Source organism: Pipra filicauda, unplaced genomic scaffold, assembly GCF_003945595.2.
Source record: "Pipra filicauda isolate LSUMZ 115617 unplaced genomic scaffold, ASM394559v2 scaffold5_size6683894_pilon, whole genome shotgun sequence".
Taxonomy (NCBI): domain Eukaryota; kingdom Metazoa; phylum Chordata; class Aves; order Passeriformes; family Pipridae; genus Pipra; species Pipra filicauda.
In genome coordinates this window covers 3,629,058-3,656,148 of record NW_024104754.1, presented here as the reverse complement: position 1 = coordinate 3,656,148, position 27,091 = coordinate 3,629,058, and the positions used below count along the sequence as shown (strand labels likewise).

Sequence of the window (27,091 nt, the reverse complement as noted above, 5' to 3'; positions counted from 1 at the left end):
GGCGCGGCCCCGGCGTCCCGCTCGCCCCCGCCCCTCACCGGCCAGCTGAGTCACGAAGGCCTCGGCCACCAGCGACATGTCGCGGAGGGAGGGCGGGCAGCCGAGGACACGCACAGGAACTGGGCGCCGCGCTGCCGGGGGGGCCGCGACTGCATCCGGGGCCGGGGCGGGGCCCGCGGCGCCACCGCCCGCCGGGCTGTGCTGGGGCAGAGCCCGGCCCGCGGCAGGGCCCGGCACCCGGGAGCGACGGTCGCGCTCCTCGGTGATCCCAGCCTGAGAGCAGACCCTCTGGAACTCACAGCCGGGGGCCGTCCCGGCGGGGCACTGCCCGCTCAGCCGGCGCCCTCAACTTGGGCGCGGAGTCACGAGGGTAGCGGGAACGGAACTCCGAAATGCGTCCTGAGGTGTCCTGGGGACGATAGGTTATCACTGAAGGGTACAGCTGCCTTTTCGTCATCCCAAGTTGGGAATCTTAATTCCAGAAGACAAACTCTGCATTTTGAAATGTACACCTTGCCTTTAAACAACCATTAATTTCTTAGTCTTAATTCTATAATATTAAGACTACCTGAAGTTTTGGAAAATGCTATAAAATTACATACCCAATAAGTTGACTGCAGAGACGATAAAGGATATGTGAAATACTTGTTCCGTTCTACAGTGCCTCTTGATCCTCATTTCTTTAGCCACATTTTAGTAAGAATTATCTCATTTTATCAAATAAGACTTTCTCACTGTGAAGGACAGATGGCACATGTCGCTCTTGTAAGGTAAAATCTTAAATATTTGAAATATGAGAAAATATGGACTATATAAATGTATTCATGTTTACAAAGTATGTGACAATCTTCTGGTGACACTTACTATTATTACTAAGTATATTTTTCACGTAATAGTGGAAGCAGGCTATTAGAGCACTAGCAATAGCAGAAGAGCCAGTAAATACACTGTAACAATGGACTGAGGACTGGAAACAGATGTGGAAGAGAACTGATGCTTTTAAAACGCTGATGAAAGCTCCATTTCTAATTACAGTTGCAAGTTGAATAGCACTGAAATTACAGAAACTCTGAGCAGTCCTGAGAAGTTGAGTGGCTTTGTATTAAGAGATTACAAGAGTCTGAACTTAACTGGTGTGTGCTGTTTGAGTCCTTTCATCACCAGCAGTATTTAGAAGGCTAAAAACACAAGACATGGTGCAAAAGGCTGAGCTTGAACTAGGTATGAGCTAGACCAAATTAATTTATTAGCACCCAACTAAAAAATAAGGTTTCTTTGTAGAGCTCAGTTTGATACAAAGAACTCATCTCCAGAAATGGAGATGGGTTATGCTAAGTCAGGGTGCAAAAATCAGGAAGTAATCTAGCAAGTATCAACAAATATATATCAAAAGAAATCTGTTGACAAATCCAAACAATTAGCCAAAACAGGACAAAAACTGAGTGGTGCTCAGGCCATGCCTCCAACAAGTGGCAAGACACAGATGCTCAGGCATCTGTCTCTAGGACAGGAGATTGGAGCAGTGGTTTTTGTTTTTGCGTTCCCAGTCCTCCTTGCTCCCATTGAAAGGACAGTTCTAGCAGAGTGCCCTGTAGGAAATCCTCCGGGGAGATCTCCAGTGATGATAGCTGGCAGCAATGAAACCAACTCCATCACCACCTTCACCTTTATTTCATATGCCTCTCTCCTCCCCCAGCTTTTTGGGGAAATGCATCACTGCTGTGAGCCTGGCTTCATGCAGGACCTGCATGGGAATCGTTTCTTCAGCTGGCTTCATCATTAGCAAACTTCCTTCTGGTAATTCTTGTTCCATGCCATGGAAAGATCCCCAGCTTTCATATATCTTAGGGGCTTACCAGGAGACCCCAAGGTGCTATTCCCTCTGATTTCAGTGTGGAGAGAAGGATGCACTTTCAGATGGGATTTCAAGGGAAACTAAAAGGCAGAATTATACTGTCCCTTGGGCTTTGCATTTCAGAAAGTCAGCCCTTAATAAGGGGTACTTTCACAGACATGCTCAAAAGATGGAGTAAAGTTTTCTCATAGCCCATCTCTCCACGTGGGCTGCCTTTACCAGGTATTAAATGCTAGGATTAAACTGTCCATTGGTTAAACAGAACTGGGAAACATGCCATTTTAAATAGAATGGAATCTGAATAGGATTAATATTCTGCCTAGGAAAAAAAAAAAGACTATTCTTATTAGTTCCCTTAATATTATTTAGACAGCTTTTAATATCTTTTATTCCATGTTAATATTTTTTAAAATATATGGCTATCCATAGCACATATCTATACCTGCAGTATGATTCTTTTGCTGGTATAATTTTTAGGAATATTTTACAAGAAGAATTATGGAATGGCAATACATCTTATGGTCTTATGCATTTTTTTCAAGCTGTTTCCTTTTTAACACTATTGTTAGCCATTCAAATTACAGTCTAGCTAGCCATATGTATGACAATGCATAAGATTAAACATAATCATCAGAAAATGGGAGCATTTAAATAAGTTTCTCCAAATTTGAGAGCACTGCTAGGTGTCACACACAGTTCTCAAGTTCATGAAGCAAATTATGGGCTAAATCCAGTTTAAGGTGGATACAATGGTATTATGTGCCAAACACTGACAGCAAACACTCCTCTTCAGAGCACTGGTGAGGTGGCAGAGGACACTGCAGAGTTGATCTGTGTTGCAGTGTAACCTTTCTTCAGCCCAAGACAACCAACTGGGGCCACATGCTGCTCGACAGACCTCATCAGAGCATTTTCTTAGCACACCAGTGGGGACCTTTGCCCAAACCACTGCTCTCCATTTCCATGGAGCAGGTGTCTAACAAGCCAGGCCTTTCCAAGACACAGGAGGAGTACTGACAGTCCTAGATTTGATTAGCAATGGTTGTCTCAAAGAGAACTGTGCAGAAATTTTGCTGATGGGTGAAACCTCAGAAGACCGCTTGTGTGGTACGACTGGAATTTGAGAATAGGCCAAGCAGTAGTGAGAGATGGGGAAAAAAACCCTCACTGAAACGCCTTCTCCTCGCCTGGCCCACAGCCAGGCTGTGCCTCTGGTGTAACTTAGGGCATCCTGTGGGCTGCTCTGCATTATGCTGCCTGTCAGTGTCTTTAAAGAGCAGTTATGGCTGCTGGGAATGTCTACAATGAAGGAAGACTTGAGTAAGTCCTTCCCTGCCAACACATCCAGTGCCAGGCAGCAGCAGGAGGGTGTTTTTAGCATGACTTTGTGCCAGAGGTTCTCTGTACACTAAACAGTCTGGCAAAGTACACAGACAACAGAAGCAGATGAATCTGGACTAGTATGATCAAATGGATCTCACAGGGCACTTGGTATACCTTTAAGGCAAGTGTTTGCCCATCAGCCCATGCAATCCACTGTTCTTCAGTATGAGAAATGGTGCCAAAATTACTCAAACATGAGACAAGTTGCAAGTTCTTCGGTTACACACACAGTTCTGTGAGTTTACTAAGGAAAAAACATTTTATATGAGAATCTGAACTCAAAATTGAGGCCAAACTCATCTCTGCAGCTCCAGTGCACTTCCCTGGGAAGCTGGCATGTATGTTTTGTTGTAGTGTCCATGATGGAGTAAGAAACTAAGTTATTTTTGTGACAGTTCAGGTGTCTTACAATAGATTTTCACACCGATAAAGTTAATTACATTCTGCTGACAGTATTCTCTTATTTTCAAGGTAGGTTCAAAGATGTCTAATTGTTGTGTAAACAAGATAAGGTATGATTTCTAGGAACAGCTATGAAGATGCAATAATCGGAGTATTAACATTCACCACTTTGCACTTACAGAAGATGCTGCGTACTTAATTGACAAATAAAACAATGCTGATGCATTTCCAGCAATCCACATGAGGATAGAAAGAGTTTTCATAGAGTTTTAAGAGGTACAAGAATAGCATTGCTGAAAGCAAACAGGCAATCACAAACTGTATGAAAGCCATTAGATGAATCATTTTCTCCTCCCTTTCTCACCTCCTTTACTGCCTTCTTTCATTCAGCAGGGTCAGATTTTCCGGGGTGCCAGGCCTATTTTAGCACATCTGTCATCCTTGCAGCTGCACTGAGCAGACATCAAAGCAGGTGTGCAGAAAGCCAAACTTTACTATTTTACTCACTGAAGGTGTTAAAGCCCCCAGGCTCTTGCATATCCCTGTCATTCACAGCAGCTGCTGAGGAAGCTTTCCCATGCTCTAAAATAGCTGAGATCTTGAAGTCAGACCTTAATATTCCCAGCTTTACCTGAGCTTTCACAGGGGAACTCTGCAGTTTGGCAGGGCAGGGCAGAGCCTTTACAGCCCATCCCACTGCTTTCAGCCCAGGGCATCGGGTACCTCCATGGGGATAGGGACATCAGCTCACAAGTCAAAGCTCAAATAAGGAGGAACTATGGGTAGGCAAAAAGGACAATTACCCTGGGCTGACCTTTAAATAGATCTGCTGGGTTGGTGGACAGGGTGGGGGGTCCTAGGTGGGGCTGGTCAGGCTCACCAATGCCCCAGGACCCTGACAGTGTCAGCTGCACATGAAGCATGTTTCTCCATGCAAGTGATGGGTTTAGAGCAATATGTTTCACACAGTTTATGCTTTATGGGATCACAATTTGGCTTTTAAACATAATCTGAGATCAGAGGGCCCTGTAAACAGGAGCTTCCAGAAGGAAGACAACAGTCAATGTGACTTTGCCCTGGCTTCCCTGCCTGTGGTACTGCACAGTCCACAGTGCCGTCCTCTACCCTTCCTGCCAAACTCTGCCTTTGGTTCCCTTGGATCCAACCTGTGTTAATAGGCTGTTTCCATACTTGTCTATATCTTTTTAATCCCTAGTTTACCAGACACCAACAAATCTTGTTTTTAAGCATGGATTAGGACTTCATTGTCAAAACAGCATGAATGTCAAAGCAGCAATCATGAATCCAACTTGCAGTAGTGGTGGCTGTAAAGGTTCATCCTGATATTTGTGTAGCTCATACTGCAGCAAAATCCAGATCCATCTTGTTAATGAAAATAAGAATAATTGTTCACAGTTTGACTGTAGGCACTGGTTAGGCAAGTCTTCTCAAACTCTAAAGATGTTATCTGGAAAATTAAGGAGCTCCAATTGAACTCAGTTTCTGGACAAGTGTGGTAAATACTGAGGAGGTTTATTAATTCATCAAAGCTCCTTGTGAGAGGGTCTAAATCCTTTTCTGGAGGCCGGCATAGAAAGAATTAACTTTCCTCTTCTTCCTGTAGAAATGATAATCACAACTGCCTACCCTGCATGGAGGGAAGAAGCAGCTGTAATGAATTATTTATCTGTAACACACTGTAAGAAGGATGTGCTGTGATTAATTGTAAAGCTGCGCAGGAAATGGTTGCCTTGTCCCAAAAGATTTTTGAGATTAAAAATGTGTTGCTATTCCACACTAGGATAAAACCAAAACCCCTTTACAAGATCTTAGAAAGGGAGAGAAAGCAAGACCCACCTACAAAACTCCCTCATCAGTCATATGTGTAGAACTCTTAGAACACCTGAGAAGAAAGTTTGATAGTGAATTCATCAGATACAAACCATCCCATTCAACCTACATACCCCTGGGAAGTGCTTTAAGGAGGAGACCAACATGCGAGAGCAGAGACATGAACCTGGTTGACCTTGTGTGAATGCTGTCTGCTGAGCCAGGATGGAGCTTAGATCTTGGCTTTTCCTGCTGTCCATCTCACTTCAGCAAAAGTCATGACTGCTACCTTGGAGAAGTTTACTGACTGTTTCATTTTTACAGCTAAATGCTGCAGAGCTGAATGACCTTTTACAAAATTTTTACATCTAGGTATAAAATTCTTGCCTCTAGATGGGAAACCTTTTCTTAAAAAGCTTACATGGAAGTGACTTTTTATTTTCTGAATCATTTCCCCCATGTGTCTCACAAATAAGAAGCATTTCTCTAGTTTGTTTTTTTTTTGTTGTCAGCTCTTTCAGTTTAGACATAAACTGTAGCCTGGCCATACAGGAGCGCCATTCTGTATTTTTAGGGGAGGCTGAGAACCGATGCATGAGATACAACATAGCAGAAACTTCAGAAGTTGAATATATTCCATCTAAAATAATTTTCTGGTTCCATAAAAGGAACACAAAAAAAAATTTGCCATATCTTCAGTACAGCTGTAGAAGTTCATACTTGACATAGTTTCTCCCCAGGGTATAACTGTGGTAAGGAGAAAAAATATGCTGACTGAGATAACTTGAATATATATACATTAAAAACATATGGTGTTTTGGTTGTAGGTATGAGCTGGTACCTCCTGAGACTTGTGAGGAGATGTGGCCCATCAGATTGATCCTTTTCCTGGCATCAGTAGAAGGATGTGAGAAAAGCACTGACTGTTCCCTTTGGTCTGTTTAAAGACCAAAGAGACAGAAATAAAAAGCAGTGCAGCAATGATTCTAGAATATTTTGCAAATAAGATGCACTTTGAAGTTTTTTGAACACTGGGACATGTAAAAGGAATGCCTGGTTGAGAAATACTTTGAGCCATATGAACCATATTGTTTCTATGAGTATGCAGAGAGCACAGGCTAGCTAAATTTCAGCCTAGTCCAGCCTCTGAGGGGGGGTGAGCTCTGTTGTAGGCCTTAGATCACAGGTGAGAGACACAACAGCATCACAGATGACAATGACAACCTGCAGACAGGTTGTAATGCTTTTTTTATTTGTTTGTTTTTTTTTTTCCTTTCACATTTATTATTACACCACAGTTGTGATAGTCATTTTCTTATATGGCTCTAGCTGCAACAATGTGAAGTCCCAAATCAGATTATGAAATCTCTTTGTTTTGGAACTACATTTGAAAAGCAACCAGAACCAGCAGGTGGTCCATTTCTTAAGTGAGATGTGACATTAAGAGTGTTCAGCAGCCATGTCTCATTTTTTTTAACTTTTTGCCTGGTCACATTAAAATGAAAGTCACAGTGCTGGTTACAATTACAAAATTTTACAAAATCTTGGACCTATTATAAGAGATCACCCCTTTGCATGAACTGTGTTTTGAGGTCCAGTCTCTTCCAGCATGAGAAAATGGGTTTGATAACACAATGGGGTCACATACCTACTGCCCCTTTACTCAACAGAATTTCCAAAGAGAAAGATAAACTATTTTATTGATAGGCTATTAACACTGATAATTATAATTGGATTTGATACACTTGGAAGTTGAAGGAAATGTCGCCCCACATAAATTATATAATTTATAAATCCATAAATGTGTGCATATTGAAATAATTATACCAATATCTATGCTTAAGATATGGACCTAATACTAGAGATTGCCAGGATTAGAAACTGTTTCCATTATCTGAACAGTAACTGGGCAAAATCTGATCTGAGTAGTCATTAAAAAATTTAGTGATATTTTTATCTGTTTTCAAATACCACTCTAAATTTTATTGTGTTTAATCTAGCTTACTTGTTAAAGGAACATAAAAAGAGGCGTTGGGAATGTAGATTTAGTGTAGCACAGCTGTTAAGATGAAGAGTAATAGCTGGGAAGCCTTAGCTCTCAGATTCTTCTGCTGTACTAATGTCACCAAAATCATATTACTGGGATATGGCTGTTTTTCATAGGGTATGTATGGGTAGAAGGAACAGTCACTTTTGCCCCACAGAAGCAGATCTCCTGATCCACTGACTTCACACATGGGTGTAATCCTGTGTACACCCACAGCAGCATGGATTCATGCATTGCAAAAGTCTTTGTTCTCTCCGAAAAGGCACAAGCACCCATGCTGGTCAGTGAAAGGGTTTCTCTCTAAGGTCTGGGCCATGGGCCAGACTGCTTGAGTTAAACATTTTCATAAGGCATGATATGCCATCCTGGTTAAAAATGCCATATTTTTCAGAATAAACTAAACTTTCTTGTGAGTTATTACTTGCAACACTATGCTTATTGATGACATGTAGTAAATAAGATCTGTTTTCCAGGTGGTGGGAAGTCTGGTAGGCTAGTAGAAAAGAAACTGACTGTATTTGTTCCTGTATTTATTTGTTTACTTAAAATGCTGGCTTTCAATCTGCTAATCACCAGAGGCTGTTGCCTTTTGAGGAAACAAAAACACAAGAATACCAAAATTGTTAATGAAAAGCTCTTTTGTGGGCTGATCTAATTTTTTTCAATATGAAGGAAGCCTTTCTCAGTTTACAAATAGGTCTCAGGACTGTATCTCTGAGATTTTAACACTCTATGCAGGCGTAAGTTTAAGCCAAGGAAGAGTCACATGTTGCACAGCTGAAGTTTATTTTGTTCACTTGGCTGGTGCTCAAGAGCAACAAAAAAATTTCCGGATAAAGCTAAAATATAGCAAGACACTGGCTCTGGGGAGCATCTTTTTCCTATATATTGCCCAGAATTATTTGGAGGGCATTTTAGAGATGTGGTTGAGTAGAGGTGTGAATAACAGATGTTGTTTTGATAGGGAGCAGAATGATTTGTTGTTTGGTTCACCTTTCTTTTAACAGTGTGCCTTTCTCTGGCCAAAGACCCCTTACTTCACTGGCATTAAGAAAAGTAATAAAAACCGATGGTTCAGATTGAGTGAATCACACAAATATATAGCTGTATATAGCCACTATCACAAATAGAATGGAATGTGCTTCCTATAAAGTTCAGACAACTCTTAATGATACACTGGTAACAGCCATGTCTCATTTGGGGTTTCTCTCCGTACCTGTTTTCTCTCGGTCATCAGGGATTTGCAAGCGTTCTCGGGATTTCCTTGGAATTTAGGCTAATAGAGAAGTGCAGGACAAATCATAAGTATGATTTATTAGCTATTAGAGACAAGTTCTTGGAACTACAAGGAGGTATTTGCATGTTGTGATTTTGACTGCAAAGACTTTCCTTAAGAGAAGTAGTTGTCTGTTCTCCTCTACTAGTAATTTGTACCATTTTTTGTGTAAACCACAGTTCCAGGTTTTACCAATAAATAAAGGAAATGGCACACTTTTAAAAGGAGATTAAAATGTGGGGATTGGGTTGCATATTTTTGTTTTCTGGCTTACTGCTGTGTTCTTTCATGGTCAAAATAAACCTGTATATGCAGCTCATACCATAAACCAGTCATTGCTTTGACCCTCAGCAAAGCATTCCCTGTGCTGTGTTTGGAGCGGTAACATACTAATTCAGTTCTGCTTGGGAAGCCAGATCCCCAGGTGAGCCTGGGTTCTTGCCTAAGCTTGGTTTTCAAAAAGGTGTGGGTTTCTGTTATCGTGTACTTATCCAAAAGATATGAAATTTATATATTCACATATACCACTTAGGAACAGCAATTTTACAACTTCCTCTTGGAAGCCTTCTAAATCTATTTTTGTTCTGTTCCAGGCAAAAATGGGAACACATAAGAAATTATTTCGTTCATATCACTTTGTAGCCTGTGGCCCTTTGAGCAATAGTCAGTAGGCAAAAATTAATATATGACTGAAAGAGAACAGTCTTTCTGTGGCTTCTGATCATGTTTGAGGGAAAACAAGGCCAGGAAATAGTATTTACATAATTTTTGATAAATTATATGGTGGTGGGTATCTATTGAGGCAAGTCTGGAATATTTTGTTCTGATTGCAGTAAAAACTGCAGCTTGTGCTCTTACCTCTATCTGCTTAATCTAAAACCTGTTCCCAGCTGCTAGGCATCAAATTGAGCATATGTGAGACACAACTCTTGGGATTAATGTTAAACTAGTGAATCTTAGACCTTATCTATCATTTATTTGTCTCATTTGTGCATCCATATATATCCCAGGCATTTTTATTTAATTATTCAAGAATTGGCACGTGACTTGCATTAGCTCCTTCCTCTGGCTTTCTTGCTGACAGAATGGTGCAAAGCAGCAATATCTAATCCTCATACAGCTAAAACTGTTTGTGAAGAAGAAAGATCCTATTACACTGGCCCTTCACGTGAGCGGAAATTACACTTAATACTAAGTACCAGTTCTTAGGATAGAATATTGTTGTGTTCATACCAGCAAATTGATTCAGACTGCCGTAAAAGAGTTGCAAGGTTTCATCTTAATTTGCAAGTAAATCTCTATATATTCAGTCTATGTCACTTTGATGGATACAGAACTGTGCACTGCTACAAGGCTGGCACATGTATTTATTTATTCAGGAAAATATATGTCATGAAAACATTCATTATGAAAGACTTAATGTGCTCTAATGGCCTGATCTAACACCACTGAAATCAATGAGAACCTTTCTTTCAATGCTGGTAGTGCAGGAGCATGTCAGCAGTGTAGGAACCATTCCTCTGGCCTAAAGTGCCTAGCACAAATGTCAAAATCATTAGGAAAATCAAAGGAAGACAAACCAAAAACCCCACAGACGTGACAAATTTGGAGGCAACTGAAAATACAGCTGTTTTCTGAAGTTTGCATATGAAACATATGCTCTGAGAAAGATGAGTCATTTTGGGTACGTGTCTATGCTTATTTGTAGTATAAAAACCCAGAGCAGTAACAGAAGAGTTGGTAAAAACGTACCTTAAAAACAGCTGAAAAGGGTTGGTTAGTAGTTTATTTGCTTTTAATATTCAGCTTGCAAAACAAATTTGATTTACTTGAATTTTCATGAATTTTACCAGACTTTATTCTGCTTTAAACACCATCATCTCAAAAAAAAAAAAAAAAAAGGCGGCAGAAATTTTATTTCCTGGTTTTTAATGAATGATCAGCCTGCAGTATAAATGCTTGTTTGGTGTCATTACTTCAATGAAGAACTGCAAACCACATATTTTGGTTGCAACTAGTTTAACACAAGTACTTCAGTCCTGAGATTTTTTCAGGGCTATCCCATGAAGTGAATCAGCCCAAGGGACATGAACTGAAACACTATGGACAGAAAGAAAATGTCCCTGTGTGCATGCAAACCCGTAAGCGTTACTGCCCTTTCCCGGTACAGTCGGGATATGATGTGTACCCAAACACTTTTGTCTTGGGAAGTCCCTTCTCTCGGATGTTCACTGGGGGGGCACCCATCTCCTTGCCTAGGAGGCCTCCTGACCCCACTCAGCTGTGGACCTGCCGGCACAACATCATCACAACTTGTCTGCCCAGCTTTTGGGAGCAGTTTCCCAGGGCTCCCACCAACCTCTGCTGAAGCTGCCATCGGCAGTGGCTCTCCAGTCCCTTGGCAAAAGAGAAGTCTTCGTAAGGAAGCCTGTAAGCGAAAGGGTGCATGAGGGAAAAGAAAGCATTACACAGAGTAAGTATCCCCCACATTGCAGACTTTCTGACTTGAGACATCCATCTTCATCTTCTCTCTGTGTTCCTTTTACCCATCAAGCATCCAACAAAGATAAACAGCTGTTGGTGTCTGGTGCTGGCTTCCAGACAGGGACCCAGTGCATCTCACAGGTGCTCTTGAGGTCCATCTCCCCTGCTGCTATAATTTGTTCTTCACCCCAAATTCCAACACCCAGCAGAAGTCCTGAGGAAAGAGAGACTTGTCCAAAATAAAAGACTTGTCCACAAATAAATAAAATCACCCTCACATAAATCCAGATGTCATTACTCTCCACATTGTTGTTACGCATTCTCAGTCAGAGATGGGAAAAAAGTCTAAATGTGGCTCCTTTGTCTACTTTGATACTACTATTTTCGCTCTGTGAAATATGAACTCAGGAGAAGTGAGGATCACTGGTGAATTTTGCACTTGTATGAGGTAATCAGTCATTGCCAATCTTTTTTGAACAAGTATCCAAGTAAAAGACCTAGGAATCCTCTTGGTCTTTTGCTGGCAGAAGTCTGTGGTCAAACTCAAGCATCTTCCTGCACTTTAACAGGCCTTGAGGTTTTGTATGTGGTAAGATTTGTTTCAAACTGATTTAACAGAGTGCATTTTGTTAACCATAAAATACAATGAAGCCTGAGAAAGCTGGATGAACTGAGAGTCTGGCTCTAGACATTGTAAGAGGCTTAATATTGTCTTGTTCTTGCCTGAGCACATGTGAGAGGCGCTGGGAGTCAGCAGAGCAGCTGCTGGCCAGTCCCAGGCCTCCCAGAGCCTCTGCAAGGAAAATCCCAGCACTTCTGTAGTTCGAATGGCATGAGGTGCTCCTCCTAAGACTTTTTTTCTTTTAAAATTTTCCCCAACAGTTATTAAACAGATTTTTTTACTAAATCAGGCACATCAGGGAAAAGGACGAGAATGAATGAGGAATAAATACAAGCATAAACTCTTTTTTGCAGCAATTTTGTGAAGGGCAGGGCAGAAGACAAGGACACTTTTTTCGAAAGGTGATCTTGGACTCATACTGGTGGTAGCTGTGGCCATCCCTGCCCCCTCCCGTGAGAGGAAGTTTCCTGCTCCCCTCTGCTTCTAGGGGTTTTTTCCCTTCTTCTGCACCAACTCTGAGCCTACGGATCTCTCTTTTTAAATGCAAAACGAAGAAGGGGTCAGGAGCGTGGGACAGTTCCCTGTGCACCTAGTGGAGTTGGTGGAGCTGCTCGCTGCCTTGCCCAGGGGAGCGAACCTTCCCCTCTATCTCCCCGAGGCGCCCGCCCGCTGCTCCGGCCCGGACCGAGACACCTTTCCCTGAATCCTCGTAAATAAAACTATACATAAAGTTGCAACAGAAAAAAAGCAGCAGAGCTGCACCGCCGCGGTCCCGCACGAAAGGACCGTGTGCCGCGCCGGCCGCAGGTTCCAGCCCAGCCCCGACGCCCCCGGGGGCCCCTCCGTGGGGAGCGGCGGCGCCTCAGGCGGGGCCACCCGGGGCAGCGGCGGGGGCGGCCCGCGCCTCCCGCTCCCGCTTCTTCTGCTTCATGCGGCGGTTCTGGAACCAGACCTTCACCTGGGCGTCGCGGAGGCGCAGCGAGCGGGCCACCTCGAGGCGGCGGGCCCGCGACAGGTACCGGCTGAAGTGGAACTCCTTCTCCAGCTCCGTGAGCTGCCGGGTGCTGAAGCTGGTGCGTGCGGGGCAGGCGGGAGGTTCCCCCCCGCACGGCGCCGCGCCGCCTGCAACGCCGAAAAACACCGCGCTTCAGCGGGGGCACAGGCAGGGGGAGGGAGCGGGGCGGGTGTCGGGGCCGAGGAGGGAGAGGGGGTAGAGGAGAGCCGGGATGGGAGCAGTCCCCGCCCGCTCGCCGCAGCTCCACTCACTTCTCCTGGGCGGGCTCCGCTTCGTTCGCATCCACTCGAAGGTGCGGGGCCCCGCCGGGGCCGCCGCGGGGGCCGTGGAGCCGGGCGCGGGGGCGGTCCAGGGGCAGGGCGAGATGCCCCGCAGTCCCCCGCCGAGGCAGGGGCAGGGGCGGGCGGAGTCCTGCGGCGGCGAGCGGCCGCTCTCGGGAAGGATGGACGTGGCGTATCCCGGCGGTCCGGCTCCGCGGGACGGCCGGCAGCAGGGGCCCGGCGCCGCCGCGGGGGTGGCCGCGTACCCCGCCGCCCGCAGGGGGGGCGCGGCGCTGGCCGTGGTGCCCAGCCCCAGGGAGGCGTCGTCCCCTCGCTGCGGGCACGGGGCCCCGCGGCACAGCCCCGGCGGAAAGGCGAGGGCAAAGTACCCCAGATCCATGACCCGCGGGGCAACGCCGCTCCCCACACCTGTCCGCCGGGGCAATATTGCCCTAATATAGGGCCGGGAGCGGGGCGGCACGTCCCGCCCCGCGGCCAATGGGAGCCCGGCGGGGGGAGCCCGCACCGGGGGTCCCGGGCTCCGCCGGCTCCCCTGCCCACGCCTGGCTGCCCAGGGCCGGCGCGGGGCTCAGGTGGGCAGTCCCCCGAGCACTCCCGGGATCCCCCTGGGACAAGCCGCTTCCTCTGGAGTCGATGGAGTCGCCGCGCACTTGGAACGTTTGCCGGGAGTTTAGAGGTGGCGCCTTTCTGCAACCTGGGCTTCCCTCCACGGCTAGGTTTGCCTCTTGCCCTGCTGCCGGCCAGGCTCCTGGAGGCTCCCACGGGAACCCACGCGGCCCCGGGGAGCGGCAGCGTGCGGAGGCACACCCAGGCTGTCCAGACCCTGAGGCTGAGGCGCTTGGGGGGTTGTTGTTGCACCTCGTGGCACTTAATGGTCTCACTCCGTCAGATAAGTGCTCTGCAGCCTCCCAAAAGTGAATCCCCGGGCTCACCCCATTAATGGACTTTCATTTTTCCCTTGACAATTCGGCATTGTTTACTGAGTGTTTGCAGCTAGCAGAGAGCGAATCAAGTTACACTGCCCAGCCAAACGCTCTCTCTCTTGGTTTTCATCCCTACAGAGTGGCAAGAAACAGGAACAAGGTGGAGGAGGTGAAACCTGGACTCTAAAAGTGATTGTCTTTCCCTAGATGTCTCCAAGTGACACTTGATCATCCAGTCTGAGCCACATTTATGTTTGATTTGGATAACGATGGGTTTCATCCAACACCTCAACTGATAACCACGTGTCAGTGCAGTTCAGAACAGAAAAGGATGTGCTGGCCAGAGCTCGCTTGGCCTTCGGTGACTTGGAACTGGACAGACAACATGAAGAAGGGCTATCATTTTGCTTGAAATTAGACAGGCAACCTTCTAATTCTTAAGAAGTGGATGTGGTCTCAGCTGGGAAATGCAAGGGTTGTATTTTATTTTAAAAAATATTTTATTTCTAAATAAACGCAAGAAATTTAAATGCCTTCATCCATCATCCAGTGCCTTCCACTCAACAGCTACAAGTTCTCAGCCAAAATGCTATTTGCTGTGGTCAGGAAGAGGCCACAAATTTTGTGAGGACTAAACATGGTGCCATGGTGCCAACCACTCAAAGGCAGCCAGAATCCCCAGAGAAGGAAAAATTCTATTGGATTTTCTGCAGATTTCAGAGGGCTGAGCTGATGACAGGGAAGGGACACCATGGGGAGACATAATCAGACCATTTCACTGACTCAGCCTCAACTCTTTCCTATAGAGACTTGTGCTCTGCAGCTCAGCCCCAGATGCCCCACCATTACACCTAGTTGATGATTCAGAGCAGGTCTGATTGGGTTTTTTTCCTGCAAGGGGCCCTGAGAGGACACATCTCTGGAACAGGCATACACAGGCCTGCAAGGATACAGTAGCATTTCCCTGCATATGGGCTCTGACCAGCAACATGGTCTTCTATCTCCCCAGCTTATTGCCCATCTACTATAAAACAACTCTTACAGTGCAAAGGCTGGCTATACAGATTACTGCTTTAAGGCTAGACTTCAAGTTTACAGACACAGCAGTCACTGAAAGCCCAAAACCCTGAAGCTAGGTGTTCTCCTGGCACAGACTTGTTCACTCTTACGGGCTGTGCTGCCCTGCTGCACTAGTAATGGAGTATCACCTAAATTTCCATTTTCGGAGCTATGAAATAGAAAAACCGTTTAAATCAAATACACCTTGTTGGAAAACATACATTCTGAGAGGTTGAATTCTGGATGATGCAAACTTGCTCAGCACACCCATGGCAATCAGAGCAGTTTGGAAAATGTCATCTTCTGAAAAATCAGAAGCCAGGGAACACCAGGCTTTGTCTTCAGCAGAGAAAGAATGTCCATGCAGGAGAGTATCTCTGCTCTTCAGTCTCCCCTGCTGTAAAAACTCCTGCCCACAGGGAAGGAAAGAGTAGGGCTGCTGCTTTACTCGAGTCTTCTGTTTGCAGAATGCAACTGGTTTTGTTACACCTAAGACTGTTTTAAATGCTAGAAGAACTGTCTCTGTTCACACCAACATATGATCTTTCCATTTACCCAGCTGGATTCTGTTACCAAGTTTCTTGTTCATTACCTGTTTGTTTTTGCAGGATTCTTCAAGGGTGACAAAAGCAGAAATCAGCGGCTAAATACAGGCAAAACATCTCTTGTTGATGTCCTGGCTTTTGAGGGAGGGCTTTTTCTACATCCCCGAATTTCACAGTGTTCAGACTTAAATAGCTAAGTTCCAGTGATACAGAGTAGAACAACTGCAGTTGTTTTTTTACAAAGAGTCTAATGGGAGAGAGGAAGGACTCTGTGGAAGTCAGAAAGAGGAAGAAGAAAAGTGGGTTAAAAAGAGTGTGAAGAACATGATGCTGTCAAAGGCAATTTAAGAATGGTTGAGAGGTTTAGGGATGTCTGCATGAGCAGTGGAGTGATGGCACTAGACAGGGAAGCTGCTGGGGCAAAAACCTCTGTGAGGAAAATGGTCCAAATGATTCCTTGTGTCACCATGTTTCTGGAAGTGTGGGCCACTGCAAAGCCTGAGATAGCCACTGTGAAACCAAGACATGATATAGGAAAAAGCCTGGCCAAAAAGCCCTAGGTGGTTTCAGACACTTACCAGCAATGCCTTAGGGAAGCTGCTTGAGCAGTATGTGTGTTGAAGGCAATGGCAGCCCTGAGCCACAGACACTGCTTTGAGATTGGAACATGTTGCCTTTCCTCTCTGGAGCAAGACTCCACCCTCTGCACTTGTCACAATAAGTAACAAACGGGAGATCAACATATCCCTCCCCAGCCTCCAGACCTGGAAGGTCGGGCTCAAGCATAGCCTTGCCTCTCTGCTGCCACAACACTACCAGCGGGGGAAAAGCCGGTTCTCAGTGGTACGTGGGGATGTACATCCATGGTGTGGAGACAGCTAGGGCGTGGGTGGGCATCCTGAAGAGAGGTAAGTAAACACTGGAGGTTTAAGCAGTGGCCCTGTTAACACAGACAAACCAACAAAGGCCCCTGATGAAGGGGCTCGGTCCTGCCCTGCCATGTTACTCCATGGCTCTCAGGCCTTGGGGCTGGGTTGTGCTTCTGCTGGATGGGGTTTCGGCTCAGGTCCCAGCTGGCTCAGGCCCAAGCAGAAGTAGGAGGAACCACTGTCAAGTAGAAAGTGCTCTTTGTGTGATTGATGACCTTTAATAGAGCCAGCCCCCTCACTCCTCTTCCAGCCCCACTCCCAGCAAGGACCACAGCTACCCGCTGCTGCTTCTCACAGGGGAACAGAGGGATGTTGCCCATTCAGGGATTAACTTGCCACTCAATCCCTGGAACGTGACTGCAGCCAATGGAGCTCTGATCCAGCCCATCATGCACTTTTTAAAAGCAGAGGTCATCATGTGGTGCCCAGCCAACCACCACAGCCCTAATTGCCCCAGCAGCACCAGCCCCTTTGTGCTGCCCATCTGGCTCCAGCTTTTGTTCCCAGGCAGGTCTGCGGTGGCAGTGCTGGGTGTCTGGGCCTGTCCAGCGTGCAGCACACTGTGCCTTCACCAGGCTGCTGTTTGTGTGTGGCCACTGGGCACACATGGTAGGCTGGCACATAGAAGGAGGGCATTACAACCTGCAGCTCCTTCCCTCCCTCCTCAGCCAACAGTTGTGAGCAAGGCACCTTCCCAGTGGTAGACCAGCAGCCCCATACCCTTTGCCCTGTTTTTTTCCCTAGTCAAGTAGACCCTTTCATGCCTGGACCAACCAGCAGGCTGTTTCACTGGTCTTCTAATGGGGCTGAAGGGATGCAGAGAACCCAGTGGTGGATCCTGCCTTCAGAATTCTTACCATGCAGCTCCAGTGCTCCAGCTGGTCCCCAAGTAATTCGGAGAACTTCTAGTGGGTACCAGTAGGCTCCCTCTTTCTTAGCCAGCCTCCCCCCGCCTGTCCTTGCCTCCTCAGTGTGCAGCCAGCTGCCTTCTCTTCACCTTTGAACGAGGTTGCTTGCAGCCCCAGGTGACCCAGGTGTGGTCTCATAGTGGTAGCCATGTAGGATGCCCTGGAGTCCCTCCCTGGCCTTCCCAGAGACCAGGGCTGGGAGCCTGCATTGGTTGACCATGAAGCACTTGCTAATGGAGCAGGAGACATTTGGCTTTGTTTTCCCAGCCCCACACAAATGACACAAGACTGTGACATCCCTGGGAGCCCCTGGCTGTGCCTAAGTTCCCCTGCCCTGGTGCTGCTCACCAGACCAGAGGCAGTGGGACATGGATGAGGCCCCCTCAAAAGAAACAGGGTGCAAAAGGGCAGCTCAGCCCCACACTGGCTTCAGGGAGCTAACACAAAGCCTCTCTCCTTTTTGCAGCGGGGAAACTGCTGCAAACCCATTAAACCCATTACAGTGGGTTACCGTAAAGGCCAAAACAACCCACTAATCTGAACAGGAGAACCTGCATGGCCTCACTGAAGCTTGGTGTACTCCTGACATCTCTCAACCAGTGCTGTCAGCAGCTCCTTATCCCAAACACTGCAGCAGCACTGCCAGCATTTAGAGGCCCTGACTCAGTGACCCTTTTATGGGTCTGGAGCAGATGGAGGGAGCAGGGAAGGAGAGGAAGGGGTGCTATGGCTCCTATTTGTAAAGAAAGGAGAGGGTAAAATCAGACCCAGGCCCGGCCTTGCCTGAGTAGTTGTGTTTTAAATAGGTGACTGGAGTTCATCACATCAGATGCTGCTGCAAAGGAGCTAAGTTCCTATTGAGTGTGAAAGGGGGTTGTTTATAATTTATGGGTTTTAAATGATGGGCCAAGAAAAAGTCTGGCTTGTGCCAAAGTGTATTTCTCTTCTGGATTGCTGATGCTTGTACAAACATTGTAAAAATGCCAGTGATCTCGCTAAAGTAACATTACTTCTAATAATTAGGTTATCATCACAGACTTCTATCGCATTACAAACAAGACGCCTCTGCCAGAGTCATGGAGAAGAAAGTGAATTTATTTACAAGAAGATTCCCCCTCACGCATGCTCCTCCTCCTCCCCCACTGGAAACCAGGTCTGCAGACCCCGTCTTTCTGTTCAATATTAAAATAATTCAGGGCAATGTGCCTCAGTAACACTGTGTTTGTGGTTAGGGTTCCTCTGAAACCCCCTTCTTCCTCAGATCTGGGGAAGGGCTATCTATAAACAGCCTTTTCTTTCTTAGCAGATTTAATGAAGGACTAACAGTGTAAGTCAGAGCAGACACTGAAGAACAGCCTACAGAGCATGAAGCAAAAGGGAGGAGAACACTGGGTTACCCTGCAGAAATAGTGGTGCCTTGACGTTTTGCAGACAGAAGCAGGTGATGCAAAATATATTGTGTTTTCAAGAACACACAAAAAACCTACGTGGACAATTTCAGTTGTGGGTACATTGATTACAGAAAATTTTGGAGAGACAAACATATATATATATTTATGGAATATTATAGAAGTATAAATTACGAGTGGTTTTTAGCATTACTTTTTGTGTTGTTTCTATGTTTTGTTTACTCCTGGATGGAGCTCCTAAGAAACAATTTGTGTGAAAACTTCCATAGAAAGCAATTTCAGGGCTTAAAATTGTCAAAATATGTCTCCAAAAAAAAAGTAGTTTATTCTGTTCTGTTTCGTTTACAGATCTATAACACATATATCCGAATTTGCTTGGTTAAAAGTGAAATTTAACAAAAGATACACTTTTTAATTTAGCGCAGCATTGTTAAAATCGCCCAGAGGGGAAAATAAAACCCTAAGTAATATTTTGAATTGTTACTGCTCAGCCGAACATAAATACCAGATGGTGAGAAAGGAAGAAGGGATGGGAAAGAAAAGAAGAATAAATAATGAAAACTTGTCTGTGTTGACCAGGATTGGAGGTGGTAAAATATTTCGAACAATAGGAATGCCAGGTCCTGTCATTAGAGGATGGAATAGGAGCTGCAGTGTTTGTCAAACTGGAAAGTGACGCATCAGACACTTTGGTGGGGAATACAGAAGTTTGGATTAATCTTTAACTCGACACTTTCAGAAAGAGAGAAGAATGGTTTTCTCGGAGCGACATGTACTGTCAGGAAGAGACTTTAATAACAGCGTTTACAAAAGAAATAATCTCTGTAAATCCAGCGAGGGGTTCGATACAGCCGTGTAACTAGAGAGGAGGAAACACGAGGGTTCAGAACATCGTTCCCTTTTTTTTTCTCTTATTTTTTGTCTTCTTTTTTTTTTCCTTCCCCTTGTTAACTGTCCTGTTCGTGTCAGAGGGAGGCGGCGGTGCCCCTCTGCCGCAGTCAGGCGGGGCAGGACCGTCCTCGCCGGGTGCCGGGGGAGCGCGGTGGCACCGCCCGGCCTCTGCCCGGACCCTGTCCCGGCGTCTCCCTTCGGCTGTGTGTATCTGATTGTCAATTTTCTTTCAAAGTTTATTTTTATGAAAAAAACAAACCCAAAACCAAAACAAAACCAAGAGGAAAAGCTTGGGCTTCCAAAGATGTCTAAAAATTGATTTATGGTTAGTATAAGGACAACAGTATAAAAATAACAAAGGAGGCGGCAGCTGCTGCACGGATTGCTATGGAGACCCTAATGAAATTAGCACTATCAGAGGGTTTCTAATTTTTTTGCTCTCTAAGCTTCTAATTTCTATTTCAGATAGCCAGAGTGTAATTAAAAAAAAAAAAAAAAAAAAAAGCCCACCGAAATAATAATACGTGCGATAGATACCCAGCCAATAAATAAATGTTAACCTCACCGAGGTTTTTGTATGCAGGATTTGATCTGAAACAAGATGGCCAATAGCCCCGCTTTGTAGATGGCCTCATCAAAGCGGCTGCGCTTCCAACTAAAGGTGGCTTCACCCGGCCGAGCCAGCTGCCAGCCAAGCCACCGAGGCGCTCGAGTGGGGCCAGCCGATTAGAAATAAATACTTTAAAAATACTCTCAATATTTTTTTAAGTGTAATGGCTCTTTGTGTGATGCCACAGTTTGTTTTACTCTATTAATGATTTACGACTTGCTGTCTTAATTAATCCTTACATAAACTACAAACACCAGCCACTGTTACAACTGTTCAAGACTACTCTCTCAACTAGCTCAGACCGATTATACTAAATAGGTGAAATGTAAGTCACCACGGACCTGAATCGCTCTCCCGAAGTACTGGTGAAGAAACTCTACAAATACCCACATAAATACATTAAGACGAGGATAAATAATCAGTGATACAAAAAATGTCTCGCTTAAAATAATAAATACATATCATTTAGTCCAATGTGATCCTTACGTTACGGAGGAATTCATAAATTAACTTCTCTGAAATAAGCTTACACGCGGGCGAGTTCCCACGGCTTACGACTGGTCTAAAACACCTCAGCATGACGCGCTGCTAACACTACGGCATTTCTAAGACTTACCTTCAAGTACATCATTACCAGCTTATCAGTCCCTCGGTTGGCAGTATATTGCACTGTCATGCTTAAAACAGCTCTAAGAGAAAGGCTCCTGCTCACGGACCTACTCGGGGGTGCGGAAGAAAGAAGGGAGCTGCTAGGGGAGACAAATCCACTAATACTGTTGGCACTCGAGAGCACAGTAACACTGTCCCGTCAGAAAAGTGAGGTAATGGAGAGGGGAGCGGGCCCCGCCGGCCGCCGCCCCGCTACAGATGCGTTAGCTTGGGCGCCTCCTGCATCCGTCCCTGAGAGGTGTGGTGAGAGGAGAGGTCCGTGTAGGTAGGGTGGGGGTCGCAAGGTCCGTGGTGGTGGCCGCCGGGGATCTGTGCGGCGCAGCTGTAGTCCACGCTAGCGGAGGAGGGGTGCTGCAGGTGCCCCAAGTTGAACATGGGGCCTGAGGCTGGCATCGAGTCCACGAAGTTGCCCCCCACGTAGACGGGGCTGCCCTGCAGGCTGGGGTTGGCGAAGCCGCCGCCGCCGCTCTGCATGGGGTGGGGGTCGTACTCCGCGCCCGCGTAGCGCTTCTGCTGCGGCAGGCAGCTGCTCAGCGGCGCCGTGTAGGCGGCCAGCCCGTACATGCTCTGCTGGGACTTGGCGAAGGAGGTGGGCGAGGGCGCGTCGTAGCTGAGGCTGTTGACGCCGGGGAGCTGGCTGGAGTAGCCGACGTGGTTTGGGCCGCTCAGGGGGGGGCTGCGGTCCGGGGACTGTCCGACGGGGGAGTGCATGATGCCTTTGGCTTTTTGGTCCTTTTTGTACTTCATCCGGCGGTTCTGAAACCAGATCTTGATCTGCCGCTCGGTCAGGTTGAGCAGGTTGGCCATCTCCACACGGCGCGGTCGGCACAGGTAGCGGTTGAAGTGAAACTCCTTCTCCAGCTCCACCAGCTGCGCGCTGGTGTAGGCTGTGCGCACCCTCTTGGAGGCCGGCCCGGGGGGGCTCTTGTCCTCGCAGCTCTCTCCTGCGGGGAAGAGGCACAAAGACACGTTGGTCTCCCTAGAAAACCCCCCCTCCCCTTCCTCCCGGGGTCCCTCGGAGACCCGCCGTCCCCTCTCGCTCTGCCGGCACCCAGGGAGTGGGCACAGGGAACCCGGGGGTGGCCTCCCACCCCTCGCTGCTCGACATACACACCCTCCCGCAGCTAGCTCCCCCCACAGACCTCCAGCGGCCCCCCGTCCAGGCGCTACCGAGAGCCGTCGGGGCTGCGCCTGCCGCCGCTGGGCTGGTGGGGGAGCGAGGCGGGAGCCCCTAGCCTGCCCCAGCTACAGCGCCCGGCAGGGCCGGGACCCCCGAGCGGGGTGTGTAGGCGATAGTAGCTGGAGGAGTAGGGGACAAGATGCGGGACCAGGGGGTTCAGCCAGAGGGGTTCAGCCCCAGGGGCTCAGCCCCACCCCCTGGGCAAACAGTGGGCTGGGGCGAGGGTGTTGGGCTACCTGGGGGGGCGCAGGTGCTTTTCTGCTTGGAGTTCTGCCGGGACTCCTTCATCCAGGGGAATATCTGCTTGCTGAGAGTGGTGGTGGCCGAGCCCGAGGAGTTTGGGCCCCCCTTGGCTTTTTTCGGAGGGGGCACGCTGGGAGGGGGGTTGGGCGGGGAGGAGGGCGGCAGGGCCGGGGGTTGCTGCTCGCCCATCCCCGGGGGCTGACTGCCCCCGGGGCCGCCCCCGCCCGGCCGCATGCAGCTCCCGCTCAGCTCGCTGCCCTTGTGGGCCGGGGCGCGTCCGGGCGCCGAGCCCTGGACGGAGCAGGCGGAGCCGGGGTACTCGCTGTCCAAGCCGGCCTGGCCGTAGGGCTGGTGGGCCGCGCCGTAGGGGTAGGCGTCGGCCTTGCTGTAGGTGTAGCCCCCGAAGAGCCCCGCGTTGTCGTAGTAGGCGGCTTTCTGCATCCTCTGCTCTGCGATCGCCGAGGCCCGCGGCCCCCGCTCAAATAACATTGACCGCCGCCCTGCGCCTCACGTCGTCGGCCCAGGCCACTCGCAGCCACCTGGGGAGGGAAACAGCGGGGACACAAAAGAGGCTTTCAGTGGGGGGAGCCCCTCAGCCCAGCACCCTCAGCCTCAGCCTCCCCACCATGGGAGGACTGGGAGACATCAAGGAAGGAGCAGGGGACATCAAGAAAAGAGCAATAGACACCAGATTAAGAGCAGGGGGCACAAGGCAAGGAGCAGGGTCACCAGGCAGGAGCCCGTGCAAACTGGGGCACCCCAGGCAGAGAGCGGAGTACACCAGGGAAGCATCGAGGCACAGCAGTGAAAGAGTCACCCAAGAGCGATGGTCCGGGGGGGAACGGGGACACATTGGTGGGACTTCTACAGGCCACCTTTTGAGGCATTCTGGGGCATGTTTCATTGCTTTGTTTTGTCTTTGGTCTGTTCCCGCTCGAGTTTGGCTGGATCGCCCTCCGCGGTTCTAGGCAAGGGCCCTCAGTGAGCAACTGTGCTGGGTGGTGTCCCCAGAGACCCACCGGCCCATTTCGGCCGGGAGCACCCGCGCCCCCCGCGCCTCACGCGTGCGCACGGCCGTGCACGGCTGACATGATGGATGGAGCCCGGGCTGCGGCCGGGCAGAGGCAGAAAAATCCCGTCCCCTTTGTAAACCCGCCCTTCTTCTTCCCCTGGATTCCTCCAGAGTTAAAGTATAACCGGCGCCATTCACTCCCTTCACTTTGCACTATAAAGGAAGTCTCAGGTCAGCTCCCCTATTTTAATTCTGTGATTAATTAAATTCCCTCACCCAGCGTTTCTCGTCCTTTTTATTTGTACCCAGTAGAAAGAACCTGAGACATTTGAGATCATTTTTAGAGGATTCTTTTCTTTTTCCAGCCTGTAAATTTATGGCGCTCCCCTTCGCGCCCTCCCACATCAGGCTGCTCACACCGAAAACGCAAGGTCCCCCTAGGGCAGATATATTGGGGCAGAGCTGTTGCCTTCCTCCTTGCTGCTCCCAAAACTTCTCTGCGTTTCGTACAACATGGAAACTATTCCGCATTTTGTTGCGGCTTTCTAATATTCCCTCTTCCTATTTTTCTTGTTGTATAGGGCTTTTCTCCGACATTTTTGGTAATTTTGTAAATTAGCACAGGCTTCACCTGGCAATGTAAGTGTGTAACTCAACGCATCTTAAGATTTGTTGTATTTCTGCAGGATTTAAGCCTATTAACGTACCAGAGAAGAGTAGATAGAAATTTTTGAACACCGTCCGATAATTATAATTCTCCAGCCTATACTTAAACAATACTACCACAGTATTCCTTTTTCTCCCCCAGCAATTGGTCCCGCCAAGTACCGCTTATATGTTCTCTAAAATTCACCGGGAAACACATCTCTGTAAGTAAAAATAACCTCAGCGAGCTGCGATCCGCGGCCCCTCTTGCAGGTTTATCCCATGTCACAAAACGCCGGGGTCCTTTTCTTCCCTGAACAAAAGCTTGGGATGATCTTTGAAGCTGATGGAAACGGGAAAAGAACTGTATTTCTCTCCTGGAAAATTTCAGTTTAAAAAGTCTATGGGAATGAACGGTGGCGATACAGATGAGTTTTAATACACTGTGATAATCTTGGCGAGTCTTGAAAGTATTTTTGTCCAAATAACTCTATCACTTGTTTCCCACTTCTATCATCTACATTTTCAAGAGCGGTCTGGACTGAGGACTTTTGTTAGCACAACACTGGCCTAAACGTAGGCTTTTATGTGCCTTGTGAAATATAGTTCCCAAAAGAATACGCAGAATCTTAAGAAAGAATATTGCTGTTAAGCTGTTAAAAGCCTTATTTCTTTTCTGAAATACCAACTGCTTGTGAACTCTGCTTGAACCTAAAAAGGAGGCTATGGGCCATAAATCACATGGACAATGCTCAACTGTTTGGTGGCTCATCTTTAGATCTTAAAAAGAGAGAGAGGGAGAGAAAGAGTGAGACCTTTCCAGGGTTTGATTTTTCTACGAGTGCAAGGCCTGGGGTGATGTTTTTATAGGTAACACCAAAGCAGGGGCTCAACACTTGGTGGTTTGGCCAGAAACAGCCTCAAGGGGGAAAAAAAAAAAAAAAAAGTGACATCCAAATGGTGAGGCCGAGCTGTGGGAGGTGGGCTCGGAGGCACTGAGGGTAGGAAACCGCAAAGTATCCATGTCTGTGTTTCAGATTTCCCTTCCTCCTCTCCAGAAAGATTTAACCTCATCTGAACTGTTAGGCGTTGCACATGACGATGAGACTTTTTGTCCTGCCACTGGTTCCAGCGCTTTTGGGGGATACCGGCCCTCTAACGACTCTGCCCGGGGAGCAGCCGGGAGCTCACGCGTCCACCCGCGCGTGTGCGCGGAATGCGGCTGGCCCACAGTGACACCGGCCCGGCGCTGCCAGGCGCTTTCCTCCCGACACTTTCATATTAAGCAGTTCTCCACTAAAACTTCCACTACACTTAATTCTGCTTCGGATCAATATCTAATATGATACCGAATAAATAAGAGGCGGTGAGAGTGGCCAGCGAAGCGGTTATTAAAGCAGCCGGAGCTCTCAGGGTGCATATCAATGCACCTGTCATTGCGGTTTGTAACAAAATTTATGACTGCTAGCGCCGTGGCAGTAAACGCTCCGGCCAGGAATGAAAAGGAAAACACTTCCCAAGCCCCGGCACTTTCAGAAGTGCAAAGCAGCCGGCGCGTAGGAGGGAGCCCGGCAAAAGAATCCCCCGCTCGGCACGTTTCCCGGCCGCCGGCCCGGGGCAACCCTGTATATAAGGAAAGCGCTGGAGCCGCCGCCGGACCCGGCCGCGGGCTGGGCACCCACCGGTGGGGCTGCGCTTGAGCCTCAGACGAGGGATGTCTCGTCTTTGAGGGCGCTGAGAGCTCTGGGGAGCGCGAAGGAGCCCCACGAGATACGGAGCGGTGGTCGCCGTGGGGCCTCTTAGACCAGCTACGGAGCCCCCCCAGGGAGCCATCCGCTCCCCGCGGCTGGGTCCAGGGCTTGGCTGCTCCCCAGCCGGGCTCGGCTCCCGCGGAGCAGGGGCCGCTTTCTACGGGCTGTTCATTATCTGACGTGGGGGGCGGCGGCGCGCCCCGGGTGCCGCCGGCGAGGGCTAGACCGGGAGCCGCCGGGCGAGGGCCCGGCTCGGCGGGCCGGGGCCGGGCTGTGCTCCCTGTGACGGGCTTGTCGCGATAGGGGAAGCGAGAGATGGATGGAAAAGGAAATTTAGAGAACTCACCACACTTATGTTTTTTCTTGATTTTTGACTTTAACTGTGTGAGTAGGATCTTCAGGTTCCTTTGGATAATCCGTGGGCACGGACCTGCAACAGAAGTGATAACTCTCAGCGGAAACTGCTTTGTTTTGGACTTTCTTCCTTAGGACTTTGTTAATAAATGCACATCTCGTCCTCAGCCCCTCACCGTGTCTCTCCGTCCGCGTCAGACCTTTTACAAGACAAAGGGCAGATGTTTCTCTTCATTTATTAATAGCGCTTTGAGAGAGGCGGGGAGCAAACAAACGAGCAAAATACTCCGGTTGCGGGTCGGACCCGGACAGTGCGGCCTGCAGCAGCCGCTCCGACGGGCCCCGCACACCGGCCGCGAAGCCGCGCCCGCCTCCCCGAGCGCGCAGCGGGGGCCGAGACGCGGAGAGGCAGCGCACGAGGGTCCGGGAACGCCTTTGCAGGGGAGCTGCGGGCACCTTCGATGGTCACAACCACCGCGCCCGCACCCACGGCCCGCGGAGCCCTCGGCGGAACGAAGCTAGCGCGGGTGTCTCTCCATTTCTCCCCCCTAGACCCCAAATAAGACAGAGAGAAAGATAAGCGAAGAAGCCCCAGCACTGGAAATGCACCGCAAATATTTGTGTCTCGAAATTAGCATTTTGCGTTTGGCTGTGCAATGTGTCGATTCAGGACTTTAAGAACTTAAGAGTGCCAGAAAATCCCCCACAAAGAAGCCCAGGTCATTATAAAGACGATATCTAGCCACCATAAGCCTTTGAAATGACCTT

General features: G+C 48.2%; 2 protein-coding genes and 1 long non-coding RNA gene across 3 annotated transcripts in view; 1 reads left to right on the top strand and 2 right to left on the bottom strand.

Annotated features, from left to right (window-relative positions):
- The window catches only part of MTX2 (metaxin 2), a 34,326-nt gene extending 34,183 nt beyond the window's left edge, over positions 1 to 143 (bottom strand). Inside the window, exon 1 of the mRNA XM_027733754.2 lies at positions 39 to 143. Within this exon, the coding sequence (XP_027589555.1) occupies positions 39 to 78 (40 nt within the window). The 5' untranslated portion in view covers positions 79 to 143. The remainder of the gene's footprint in view (positions 1 to 38) is intronic.
- A 16,369-nt stretch (positions 144 to 16,512) lies between these two features.
- On the top strand, positions 16,513 to 19,060 carry LOC120324585. The gene is made up of 3 exons (XR_005566004.1): positions 16,513 to 16,630; positions 18,583 to 18,712; positions 18,866 to 19,060. It is a non-coding gene; the product is annotated as an uncharacterized LOC120324585 (long non-coding RNA).
- A 2,270-nt stretch (positions 19,061 to 21,330) lies between these two features.
- Positions 21,331 to 26,332, bottom strand: HOXD3 (homeobox D3). Its single transcript, XM_027733690.2, has 3 exons — positions 26,316 to 26,332; positions 22,555 to 23,100; positions 21,331 to 22,082 (listed from the first exon to the last, which is right to left on the bottom strand). The coding sequence occupies exons 2-3, from the start codon at positions 23,048 to 23,050 to the stop codon at positions 21,331 to 21,333; spliced, it is 1,248 nt and encodes a 415-aa protein (XP_027589491.1). The 5' UTR covers positions 23,051 to 23,100; positions 26,316 to 26,332.
- Positions 26,333 to 27,091: the final 759 nt, after the last annotated feature.

Bases quoted from the DNA above. Each gene is read 5' to 3' on its own strand.
- HOXD3 (XM_027733690.2), bottom strand. From the start codon at position 23,050: ATGTTATTTGAGCGGGGGCCGCGGGCCTCGGCGATCGCAGAGCAGAGG. The intron at 22,083-22,554 runs GTAGCCCAACAC...TCTTCCCCGCAG, and splicing joins AAGCACCTGCGCCCCCCCAG to GAGAGAGCTGCGAGGACAAG.